This window comes from Onychomys torridus, chromosome 17 (assembly GCF_903995425.1).
Source record: "Onychomys torridus chromosome 17, mOncTor1.1, whole genome shotgun sequence".
NCBI lineage: Eukaryota > Metazoa > Chordata > Mammalia > Rodentia > Cricetidae > Onychomys > Onychomys torridus.
In genome coordinates, this window is record NC_050459.1 from 1,420,213 (window position 1) to 1,433,277 (window position 13,065).

General features: G+C 45.3%; 1 protein-coding gene across 1 annotated transcript in view; it reads right to left on the reverse strand.

Moving 5' to 3' along the window:
* Fbn3 (fibrillin 3) overlaps nucleotides 1–13,065 on the reverse strand; it is a 116,351-nt gene that overhangs the window by 31,122 nt on the left and 72,164 nt on the right. Inside the window, exons 7-14 of the mRNA XM_036166870.1 lie at nucleotides 12,837–12,962; nucleotides 10,677–10,799; nucleotides 10,417–10,539; nucleotides 9,416–9,541; nucleotides 7,411–7,533; nucleotides 5,684–5,845; nucleotides 5,043–5,111; nucleotides 3,599–3,724 (exon numbers count right to left, since the gene is read on the reverse strand). Of these exons, the coding sequence (XP_036022763.1) occupies nucleotides 3,599–3,724; nucleotides 5,043–5,111; nucleotides 5,684–5,845; nucleotides 7,411–7,533; nucleotides 9,416–9,541; nucleotides 10,417–10,539; nucleotides 10,677–10,799; nucleotides 12,837–12,962 (978 nt within the window). The remainder of the gene's footprint in view (nucleotides 1–3,598; nucleotides 3,725–5,042; nucleotides 5,112–5,683; nucleotides 5,846–7,410; nucleotides 7,534–9,415; nucleotides 9,542–10,416; nucleotides 10,540–10,676; nucleotides 10,800–12,836; nucleotides 12,963–13,065) is intronic.

The window sequence follows — 13,065 nt, forward strand, 5'->3', positions numbered from 1 at the left end:
CAGAGATTGTCTGGGTGACTCCCTTGGGGGATTCCCTACCCCAGGCCAAGTGAAGGCACTTCACTATTGGCTTCTATTTGGTTCCACTAGCTTAAAAGTACACAGATATTTGGGCCAGAAGACAGTTCAGCAGGTAAAGTGATTGCTGCACGAACTTGAGGATCTGAGTTTGAATCCCCAGAACCCACATATAAGCTAGGTAGAGTAGCACACATGTAGAACCCCAGAGCTCCTGTGGCAAGGGTGGGCAGAGACAGAAGAATCTCAGGAGGCTGGAGGTAGCTAGTCTGGTACACACAGGGCACAGACCCTGTCTTCGATAAGGAGGAAGGCAAAGGCTGAGCCAAGGCTGTCCTCGGACCTTCACCTGCAACTGTGGCATGACCACCCACAGTCACACTCCCTGTGATGGTTGTTTGTTTGTTTGTTTGTTTGTTTTTCCAGTCAGGATATTTTATCACAGGAATAGGGATGGTACTAAGACACAATAAGCAGGTAACAAAAAGCAATGAAAGCAGGAAGTGGGGCCGTTACTTCCAACCCTACAGAGACCGAGGAAACGTAAGACAATGGAATAATTGTATGTCCTCCCTAAGAACCAGATGGATTAGAGGAAATGAATCCATTCCTAGACGCATATAAACACAAGAGGAGCTGGACAGATGGCTCAGTGGTTAAGAGCATGTATGTTCTTACAAAGCATTCACTGAGCCGGGGGTAGGGGGGTGGGGGAGTGAGGGGGGGGGGGGCTCAGAAACCACTTGTAATTCCAGCTCCAGGGGATCTGATGCCCTCTTCTGGCTTTCATGAGTACTGCACTTGTGCACACAAAAATTAAAATAAAATCTTACGAGATTTACACACACACACACACACACACACACACACACACACACAGATGGAGACAGGGGTGGATATTGAATGGAAGCGTAACAGAAAGAGACGGAATACAGTAGTTTAAAACCTTCTAACCAAGAAAAGTCCAGGACTAAATGGCTTCTCTGGTGAATTCTGTCACATATTAAAAGAACACCAATTATACTTAGGCTTTCCCAGAAATAGTAGAGAACCATCCCTAACTCATTCAATTGTATCAGAATCACCTCCAGATCCAGAATAGACAAAGATACCACAAGAATAGATGCTGCAGGATAGTACTCCTTATGAACACCCCTAAATGCAAAGGTCTTCCGTAAGTGGTCGGAAATGAGGGGCTGGCAATGGGGCTGCCTAGCACCTGTCTAACATGCATAAGGCCCTGGTTCTATCCCTAGCCCTATACAGAAAATACATAAAACCGTTATCAGGCTGGGGAAATGACCTGCCACTTACATTTGCCACACAAGCCTGATGGCCCATGTTCAGATCCCTGGAATCCATCTTAAGAGCTAGAAGTGGGATGGAGAAATGGCTCAGTGGTCAAGATCACACACTACCCTTCTAGAGGATCCGAGTTCAGTTCTCAGCAACTAATGAGGCAGCTTACAGCTGTAACTCCAGCTCCAGGGGATTTAACACTTTCTGACCTTCATGTGCACCTGCACACATGTGTACACACATAGAGACAGACACACATCCTACATTGGGATGGCAGGTGGAGGCAGGAGAACTGTTGGCAGTCTGCTGTAGGACGGTCTTTCTGTAGGCTGTGAATATGTGCTGCTACCATTGGTTAATATAGAAGCTATCTCGGCCTTTAGCCAGACGGAAAATCCAAGCAAAGATACAGGAAGAAGAAAGGCGGAGTCAGGAGAGAAGCTGTGAGCTGCTGAATTCGATTAATAGAAATGGGTTAATTTAAGATGTAAGAGCTAGCTAGTAATAGCCTGAGCCATAGACCAAACAGTTTGTAATTAATATAAAACTCTGTGTGTTTCTTAGGGACCTAGAGGCTGCAGGACACAGGAAAAATTCCAGTTACATCAGCCAATCAGGAGGACTCAGGGTAGTGGCAGGAACAGAGACCCTAACTCAAGCAAGGTGGAAGCAGAGAATCAACTCCTGAGGGTTCTCCTCTGACCTTTGCACACATGCTACAGCATGCATGCCCCCTACACACTTACACACATACATACACACATGCACATACACATGAACACACACATCAGCAAGTGGAATCCAAAAGCATATTGTGGGGATGATACACCATGACCGTCAGTTGGTTTTAATGCCAACTTGCCACACATTAGAGGCACATGAGCAGGAAGCCTCACCTGAAGGATTGTCCTGATTGCCTTAATTGAAGTGGGAAGACCCACTCAAACTGTGGATGGCACCTTCTGGGCACAGCCCTGATAGAAAGGGCCTGAGGAGGAACATGACTTGCCTTTTTCTCACCTGACCTTTCTTTTTGCCTTTGAGTTGATTTTCCTGTTGCTGCTGCTCAGGGTTCCTTATCTGATAGTAGAACCAATATTTCCAGGCTTCCATACTAAGAATCAATGGCCCTTCAGGAACTCTCAAGGGTTTTGGCTCCTGACTGGGACTAGTGAAACATCCAGTATCATGGACTAAGCAACTATCAGGTTGTGAGTCTCTCTAGTGTGACCCAGTCACTGTGAGACCTACTCCAATTACTGAGGTGCCAGCCATGAGGACCAGGCAGCTACTGTTACTATCTCAACACAAGCTGATTTTCTGTCTGTGTGTCTGTCTGTCTGTCTGTCTGTGTGTCTGTGTGTCTGTCTGTCTGTCTCTCTCTCTCTCTTGTATATATTACACATACAAGCACACACACACACACACACACACACACACACACACACACACACACGAAATCTTCAACCAACCACCCATCCATCCATTCATTCATCCATTCATCTATTCATCCAAATAGTTCTCCAGAAGGCTGGGTAGATGTGGCATATTGATTGCATTGAAGAGCTCAAGCTTCAGGGTCAGAATGGTCAGGATCAAGCTGACCCACACCATCTAGATGATTCTCTCCTTCCACCTTGCTTGAGTTAGGGTCTCTGTTCCTGCCACTACCCTTAGTCCTCTTGATTGACTGGTGTAACCGGAATTTTTCCTGTGTCCTGCAGCTGCTAGGTCCCCCCCCCCAAAAAAAAATACACAGAGGCTTATATTAATTACAAACAGTTTGGTCTATGGCTCAGACTATTATTATAATTATTATTATCATAATAATAGAAAACCTTTCCTTATGGGGATATTGCAGTGGTTAGATATTAATTGATGACAGTCAGCACAGTGGTAACTCACAGTCCTGGCCAGAGGCACTGGTGGGCCACTACTACAATGCTCAACTGAGGACAATGGAGAGAAATGTGGACTGTGTTTGAATCAAAGATGAGACCATGCCTTCTCGTGTCTTTCCTTTCCCATGGTTAGCCATGGATCTTGGTCAGCTTTGGCTCAAGGGAGGAATATCAAGGTTGCTATTAAGCTATGTTATTTCCAAGTAGAAGGAAGAAGGATGGGGGCTGGACTGATGAGGGAGAGAAGTGGGGTGGCAGGATGGAAAGCAGGGAGGGCATTCAGTTAGCCTTCCACCCATGACCTTAGAAAGCTTGGCAGAGCAGCATGTCAGAGATGGAGAGGAAGTGCCTGGGCTAGCCTGGGTAGAGTCCACACTCACCCTCACAGGTGCAGGTATCTTCACTGAGGCTGTATCCAAGAGGGCACTCACACTGGAAGGTACCGAAGGTGTTGGTACAGTTGCCTCCCTGGCATAGTCTGGGTAGCTCCTGGCATTCGTTGATGTCTGTCAGGAATCGAGGAAGATGAGTAAGAGAGCTAAATCCAGCAGAGAACTTGAGGGATCCCCACAAGCTGCTCTGGGATCCTATGGGCTCTTTCAAGTATCCCCCAAGAGTTATCTCCATGACTATTGGGCATTTGGAGAATCTATCCCAAAGGCTGGACACGTGTCAGTTCTAGCCTGAACCCAACTCCTTTATTTTCATCTTAATTTCATCGTAGCGTGCATGATAGTTCTCTCAGGTTAGAATGTCTTTTCTAACATCATCACTCTCCAAGAACAGAATTGACGGGAAGACAGATGGCTGGCTATGGAAAGTAGTGACTGAGCAAATATGCAAGTGGGTCAATGGATGAGAAGGTCATGTGTGGATGAATGGAAGGATGGGTAGAGAGGCAAGTAGTTAGATGGACAGAGGATGGGCAGGTAATATTGGTAGATGGAAGATGAGTCAGTGGGGTGTATGAAAGAATGGATGTAAGCTTGGAGATGGAAGGATGGATGGATGGATGGATGGATGGATGGATGGATGGATGAGTAGATGAATTAATGAGGGTAACTGAATGAGTAGATGCTGTGGTGATTTGAATGAGAATGGACCCTCTAGGCTCATATATTTGAATACTTGGTTCCCAGTTGGTAGACTTGTTTGGAAAGGATTAGGATGTGTGGCCTTGTTGGAGGAGGAGGTTATGCTTACCTGCTGCCATGCTCCCTGCCGTGATGGTAATGGGCTCTAGCCTCTGAACTATAAACTCTAAACAATCTCTTTCTTCTGTAAATTGCCTTGGTAATGGTATATCCTATCACAGCAGTAGGAAAATAACTAAGGTGGATGATGACAGAGGATGGGTGGTTAAGTGAATAGGGGATTAGATAGATGGGTTGGGGATGAATGGAATATATGGGTGGGTGGGAAATGGGATGGACTGATGGATGATGAATGGATGGATGATTGATTACAGATGATCATGGAAGATGGATATATGGATGGATGAATAGATGGATGTGTGGGTAGGTATCCATGGGTGAATTGGTGAATGGAGGCTGGCTGACTGGTTGAAAGGATGGATGGATGGATGGATGGAGGGATAGAATAACGGATGGATGGAGAAGAGTGGGTAGATGGAAAGCTCAATTAACAAAGCAACAACAGAAGAAATGATGGAACAGACTAAAAATTTCATGCATAATTTGGTTCTGCAACAAAGCCCCCAAGTAGGAGGGCATGTTCCCCTAGGCTGCCCACCTGGGCACTTGGCAAGGTGTGGATGGGAGACCCATCAGTGTGTGTATGGATCAACAGCCTGTCAGGACTTACCTTCCAGAATCACAGTGGTGGGATTGGGCCGGAAACCCTTACCACCGGGGCACAGGGTCCTATACTCTGCTGTAAGGGAAACAGGCTTGCATGAGGAGCCGTGAAGAGAGGCACTTAGGTAAAACCTAGCTGATAGGAGAGGGCTCCTTGAAAAAGATGTAACACGGGCCCCCCTTCCTTTGCTTTGCTGAACCAACTATGACTCAAATCCTCAGTTTTGTGGAGCTGCCTAGAGATTCAGTATATTTTTGTGTTGGGATGTGTGTATGAACATGGATTCCCATCCAGTGCATGGATAGGTGGCTCCTGAGGAATCCTGTTCCTATTGTACCTCACTCCTTTCCACTTTACTCATCCTCCAAACCTGTACCCTACTTGGGACCTACCGTTCTCTGGATCCCTAGTCCCTAGCACTCATGTTTGCTGACTGACTGAGTGACGGGTTGATTATAAACAGAGACTTTACAGAAAGCAGCTTTGGAGAGAGGCCTGGCCTTTGAACTGGCAAGGGCATGCTTTGTGACCCAGGAGCATTCTTCTTCCTGGTTCTACTTCCTTGGGCCCCTGAGCCTTCTGCAGACAGAGATGACGCGCAAGCTTCTGAGTCTCTGGCTGAGGCTTGTTGTCCTGCAGAGACTCACAGGTGTTGCTGATCGGACATGGCTTGCAGGGACGGCCCCAGGCTTGGCCCAGGGAACAACAACAAGATGCTCTGCTGACACCAGCTCCAATCTCTGCACTACAGGAAATGCCATGGTCACCTCGGTCCTGCACTTCCAAGAAACAGATCCCGGCCAGGGCGTCTGCACAGGCACAAATGGGTGGTTAGCACATGGAAAATGATGTGTTTCTGTGTGTTACTGTGACCTCCATGACTTCCTGGTCATGTGTGTGTACCCCTGAGGGTATAACTGTGGCCTCTCTGTTCTGTGTGTCTGCCCACGTGTAACTAACTGTGTGTGAGTTTGTATGTGCTATGTGCTGTGTATATACATGTGTGTGATTACCATCTGACTGTAACTGTATATATTTGTGTAACTGTGTGCATTTATGTGTCTAGTTGTGTCTGTAACTGTGAATCTGTGCATACCATGTGCTATGTGTAACTGTGTTTCTCTGTGTGTAACTTTATATTGTGTCAGTGTGTTTCTCTGTGTGTAACTTGTCTTTGTGTATAACTGTGTTGTGTATAACTACATTTCTGTGTATGTATACATTTGTGAGTCTACATTACCAGGTTTCTATATCTATTATTGGCTGTCTCTGTGTCTATATTTGAGTGTGTTTCTCTTTGTGTAACTTGTCACTGGATGTTAATGTGTTACTATGTATCTCTCTGTGTTACAAATTTGTGTGCATAAGTGTTTCTCCCTGTCCAAGTATACCTGTGTGTAATTTGTTTCTCACTACAGATCTCTCTGTAACTGTGTAATTACCATTCTGTGTGTGACTGTGTGTCTATGTATTAGTAGGTATCTCTGTGTTACAATAGTCTCTCTGTGTGTCTATATATCTGTAGTTAAGTGTGTTTTCTGTGTACAGTTTGATCCTGTATGTAACTGTATGCATATATGTGGGTATACAAATGTTGTCTCTGACTATACTATATATATCTCCTTACATGTAATTGTATGTGCCTGTGTATAGAATTATGTTTCTAAGTGTGTAATGGCTGTCTCTGTGTCTACCCATGTTTGCATAACTGTGAGTTTACATACACCATGTGTAACTTGCCTATAACTGTGTATATGTATATGGATATTGTCTCTAACTGTAATTATGTGTGTGTGTAGTCATGTGTGCCTCTGTATATGCAGCTGCTGTCTCTGTGTGTAACTGTGTCTGCATGTAGTTGTGTTTCTTTGTGGGTAACTGTTGTCTTCTGAGAAACTACATATAATGTGTGTCTCAACATTGTCTCTGTAAGCATGTTTCTAAGGTAATTGTGTGTGCCTCAGTGTTTTTCTCTGGGTGTAACCATGTGTATGTATAACTGTATGACTGTGTGTGGTTGCCTTACCTGTCCCCTGTAGTTCTTTGTATGTAACTACTTTGGCTGTTGTCCTTGACTAGAACTGCATATTTCTATGTGTATGCCTCCATATTTACCTGCATGCTTGTATGTAGTGGTTGAATATTCCTGACTGGGCAGGGAAAGTATGCATGTGTGTAAAATTGTGTGTGTATGTGACCATGTGTGTCTAGACCAGAAGGCAGTATCACAACAGGTGACTTCCCAGCCCACAGTTGTCTTGCCTGTTGGGAGCAGGAAGATCTTTACAAGTTGACACCCAGGGTGGCCCAGACCATAGCCCTGCCAGCAATACTGACTCCTGAGTTCCCCAGCTGCTGGCAGGTGTATACTCACCAACACAGCCCACTCCACTGGGGTTAAGCTGAAAGTCCTGGGGGCAGTTGCAGAGGTAGCTGCCAGGGGTGTTAACACACAGGCCATTGATGCAGTTCGCAGGATTTTCACATTCATCCACATCTGTGAGGGACACACACCATGGTCAGCTAGGAGCCCTCATTGTACCCCATCCCTCCTTTTCTCCTGAGTGGCCACAGATCTCAGTGGGCCCACTCAGGTGCTGGAGTATGAATGTTTGTCCCTAGGATGACACTAAAGAGGATATGGTCTCAAGAGTCTGCCCTAGCCATTCAGACATCTCCCTTCCTCTGCTCAGTTCCATTCGCCCTAGGTTTATCTCCTTCCACATTCTCCCATCCTGAGTTTCCCAGAGCCAACATATGAAACTAAGATTTAGAAAACACTTTTGAGCCAGGGGTTGGAAAACCACTCTAAGGGCCAAATGCGGCCCACAGCTTGGTTGTATCAATAAAGCTTTATTGACACATGACTGAGTCCATCTATTTACATTTCATCTGTGAGAAGACTTAGTGGTGGCAAAAGACACCTATTTAGAATGCTGAAAATTTTTACCATCTGTTTGTTATTAAAGATGCTGGGATAGGGGACCATTTTAGCAGGTATGGTGGAGAGGGTACTTCATTTATTCACTGCATTTGCTCAAGGGATGGCGAGAGGGCAATTGAGATAGTTAGTTTTAATAATCAACTTGACACAACTTAGAATTGCATGGGAAGAGAGTTTCAGTGACTGACTGTCTACACTGGATTGTCTGAGGGCATGTCTGAGGAGATTGTATTAGTTAAATTAATTGATTTGGGAAGACCAAGCTGTACCATTCCCCAAGCTCTTATAAGAGTGGTGAATGGAGCTGAGCACAAGCAAGGAAGCAGGTATGCATGCATTTCTTCTCTCTGCTCTTTGATGTGGATGTGATATGATTTGCTGTCTCAAGCTCTGCTGCTGTGACTTGCCCACAGTGGTAGACTATAACACAGACTTGTGAGTAGAAATTGACTTCTTTCTCCCCTAAGTTGCTTGTTGTCAGGATATTTTATCAATCACCAGAAATGAAACTAAATAGCAATAAATCACGATGATTAAAAACAGGAAGTGGGGATGGAGAGATGGCTCACTAGTTAAGAGCACTTGTTGCTGTTGCAAAGGACCTAAATTAGTTCCCAGCACCCACATGATGGCTCATCTGTAACTTCTGTCCTCCACGGGCACCAGGCATGCATGTGGTGCACTTATACACATCCAAGCAAAACTCTCATACATATAAAATAAAATAAATAAATCTAAAACAAAATGTTAAAATAAAGGAGTGATAATTTCTTCAGAAATTGCCTAAGTGGGTAAGAGCACTTGTATAAGCACAAGGACCCGGGTTCAAATTCTCAGTATCAATGTAAAGAGCTTGAGTGCTCTCCTGTCACAGGAGGGCTAATCATGGAGACAGGAGGATTGCTCCAGCTCTCTGACTGCCAGCCTTGCTCCAGGCTCAGCTACAGACCCTGTCTCAAGGGGAGAGGATAAGCTGGAGAGTGATAGAGTGGGATGTCTGACATCCTCCTCTGGCCTCATGTGCACATTCACCACACACATACACCAGATGCATATATACATATGTACATACCCCCAAATACATAATATACACAAAAGGGAGCAATGGAAACTATTGTAGAAGAGAAGTCAAGGTGAGTGTCGTGGGAGCAAGCTGTGTCCCCCTACTCTCAGTCCTGTGCTCTTATTCCCCAACCAGGCTGACTCCACACCTGTGCAGTTGCTTCCACTTTGGTCCAGCTCATAGCCATCATCACAGCTGCAGTGGAACATCCCAGGCAGGTTTTCACAATTCCCAAACACGCACAAGTTCCCAAGAGCACACTCGTCCACATCTGCAGGGACCTCATTTCAGCCTACTATGCTTGATAGTAAGCTCTGGAAACTTGCCCACTCCATACACAGCCGAGCTGGACAGGGCTAGGCTGAGACTTACCCCAGCAGGCCAGCTGGTTCTTGGTAAGGTTGAAGCCCACATCACATTCACAGTGGTAGCCGCCAGGTTCATTGAGGCACTGTCCATTCTTGCAGAGGCCCACGTTCTCCATGCATTCATCCTTGTCTGAGGGACCATGAAGAACACAGGGCTGGGGACCAACTAGGTTAGGACCCATATTGGATGGGCAGGAAGTACCAGGGATTTAACCATTTACTCTCACCCAGAATCCCAAGGGGGAGCCCTCAGAACTCACATGCTAACTCAGAATAGGCAGATAACCAAGATGGGGGATTAGAAGTAAAAAGGTGGCCATTGACACGTAGAGTCCAGTTGGCTGCACACAGGGGATTTATTCACAACCAAGAAAATAAGAGGATTGGACTGACTGTGGTGGTGTAGATTATAAAGAAAAACTAGTGATGGGAGAACCAGGGGGCAAAAGGCTGGGGAGACAGCTCAGCTGGTAAAGTGCTCGCCATGCTAATGTAAAAATCAGTTTGACGCCAGCACCCAGGTGAGACAAGCCAGGTGTGATGGCACAAATGTGTAATCCATTCTGGGGAGATGGAGATCCCTGGATCCCTGGAGATCACTGGCCAACTAGCATAGCTTTAATTGGCAAGTCCTAGGGGTCCCAACCAGAAAAACTGCCTCAAAACAAAAGAAAACAAAACACAAACCAAGGAAGGGTACTTGAAGTTAACATCTGGCCTCCACACACACTCACATATATGTGCACCTGCACATGAGTGCATCCTCCCACAAATTTATACACACACACACACACACACACACACACACACACACACACACACACACAATGTAATAATAACAACTAAAAAGATAGCAAGAAAAAGGATGGTAACCAAAAGAGAGGACAGGTGGGCATGCAGACAGTGGCTCTGGGGGCTAAGGACATAGACTCTCTAGTACCCATGGGGCAGGAGAAGACAACCCTGGCACTGTGTTGTCCCATTCAGGCCCTGCCCTCCCCTCACCTTCACAGATTAAGCCATCTCCAACAAATCCTGGTTGGCAGGTGCAGTGGTAAGAGCCCACGGTATTGAGGCAGTTGGCATTTGGGTCACAATGATGCTGTTGGATGGCACATTCATCCAGGTCTGCAGCAGATAGAGCCGGGATCCCCTGGTATGTGCACTGAGGCTGTGGGGAGGCTGCCTCTCCAATCCCAGCCCTACATGGTGCCCACAAATCATCTCCTGGTCTGCCACCCTTAACCCTATCCTGAGGTACTCACCGTGGCACTTGAAGCCATCTCCACCCCAGCCTGGGTGGCACCTACAGCTGAAACTCCCAGGGATGTTGAGACAGGAGGCATGCCTGTCACAACTGTGTCTCCTAAACTCACATTCGTCCACATCTGAGGAGAGAGGGGACAGTGGTGGAAAACAGTCACAGCAGGGAAGATCCAGGAAAACAGCAATAGAAAGATAAATGGAAGAGTGGTGTCCCTAAGGACCTTCCATTTTCCTCCATAGCCCAAGAAAGCAGCCTCAAGCCCACTAGGCCTGACTCTTAGCATCCCTCAGAAATGATCTGAAGTAGCAGGTAGCATGAGAGAACTATGGTAGACATTAAGTGCAATTATCCAATGAACAGTTAAACCAGGATTCCTATCTATATCAGGTTTTCCAATTCTGAATCAGGTTTACAGCACTCTTATCAACTCTGCAATGGACATATGCTACCTGTGTGAGCCACTGTTTACTAAATAAATATTTTTCTATATAGTTCCTCATTTTGACTTGCAAGCATATATTTCATTTTTCATTTATTCTTCAATACATTTTTCTAAAGGTAGCTCTCTATCATCTGTCTATGATCCATCCGTTTAAAGGTATCTGTCTGTCTGTCTATCATTTTTCATTCATCAAATTTTCTAGAAGTTATATATCATCCATCCATCCATCCGTCCATCCATCCATCCATCCATCCATCCATCTATCCATCCATCCATCTCTGTCTGTCTGTCTGCCTGTCTGTCTTCATAGAGCCTGGTCATTGAATTCAGGGATTTGCATACTCTAGGCAGAGTCTCTAGCACTGAACCATACCCAAGTCTTTTATTTTGTCGTTTTGAGACATGGTCTCACTGTAGAACAGGTTGGCCTGGAACTTGAGACCCTTCTGACTCAATCTCCAGAGTACAGGAATGACAGATGTGAACCACTATGCTTGATTATAAATATATTTTAAAATAAAATTTTCTATCAACCCTAATAACCTCAAAGAAGTAAGGGAGTTTGACTGGATGTGCAGCTCAGTGGTAGAGTTTGTGCCTAGCATGAGAAAGGTTCTGGGTTTGATCCCCAGTGCTTCAGAATACATACATACATACACATATATATATGTAAACAAAGTGTTTAAAGAATTGTGTGGGCTGGCAAGACAGTTCAGTTGGTTACATGCTTGTTATATAACCTTAGGGACTTGAGTTCAATCTCTAGCACCCATATAAAAAGTCAAGCATGGTGGTGTATGCTTATAATCCTATCTCTGGGGAAGCAGAGATAGAAAGATTTCTTCACTTTCACTGGCTAGCCAGCCTAGCCTAATTGTCCTGCCTTAAGTTCAGTGAGAGACCCTGCCTCAAAAAAAGCAGGGTGGATATGAGGAATGACACAAGGTTGACACATAGTCTCTATAAGCACACACATCCACTCAAACATATACCCCTCCCACAAAAACACATTTGTGTGTGTGCAGATACAACAACAACAACACACAGAATTATGACCTCTCACATCTATGAATGTGGCCTTAGTTAAAAATGATCATTTTAGATGTCACTAAGTTACAGCATTATCATGGATTGTTTTGTATCCTGATCCAATTAGCTCTTCTAAGAGGGGAATTTGGGCACAGACAGAGAAGAACACTAGGCAAGTATAAAGACATCAGTGGGTGTAAAGCTCCTATGAATCAAATTCCACCACAGACTACCAACAACAGCCAGAAGTTGGAGAGATGCCTAGGGCAGGTTCTCTCTCTCTGTATCAAGAAGGAACCAACCCTGCTCATGCCTTGATTCCAGACTCTTAGCTGTAATTCTGGAGCGAGAAATATCGTGGCTTCTAAGTCACCATGTGTGTGCTAATTTGTGTTTGATCTGAGATGTCAATTCTCTAACTAGTTAGATGGTTAAATGTTAATCCCTGTATCATGCAAAAACCATCTGGCTTGCTTGCTTTGGGAATGCTACTCTCTCCTTTGGGTCCCCTCTATTGAACTATTTAAGAGGCTCCCAAGGGTGCTTTATTGCCAAGAGATTTCATTAGTGGAAACTGTAAGAATGAGTTCTGGTTGCCTTCTGTCCTAAGGCATGGAGACAGGGCTAATGATCTTCAAGCTAGCTCTTTGGATTGCTCCAGCTCCACCTGGATGACTTTTCACTTACCAGAGCAGCCTGTAGCTCCCTCCCTGATAACATAGCCTAGATGGCAGTGACAGGTGAAGGATCCTTTTGTGTTCTCACAGTTCCCATGGAGACAGAGGTAGGGATTCATGTCGCATTCATTCAAATCTGTGGTGGGGACAGGGTATGAGTTATAAGGACTGGGTGATAGGAGAGGAACAGGGATAGGGATAGGGAGGGGAGGCAGGCCATATGAGGGAGACCACCAGTA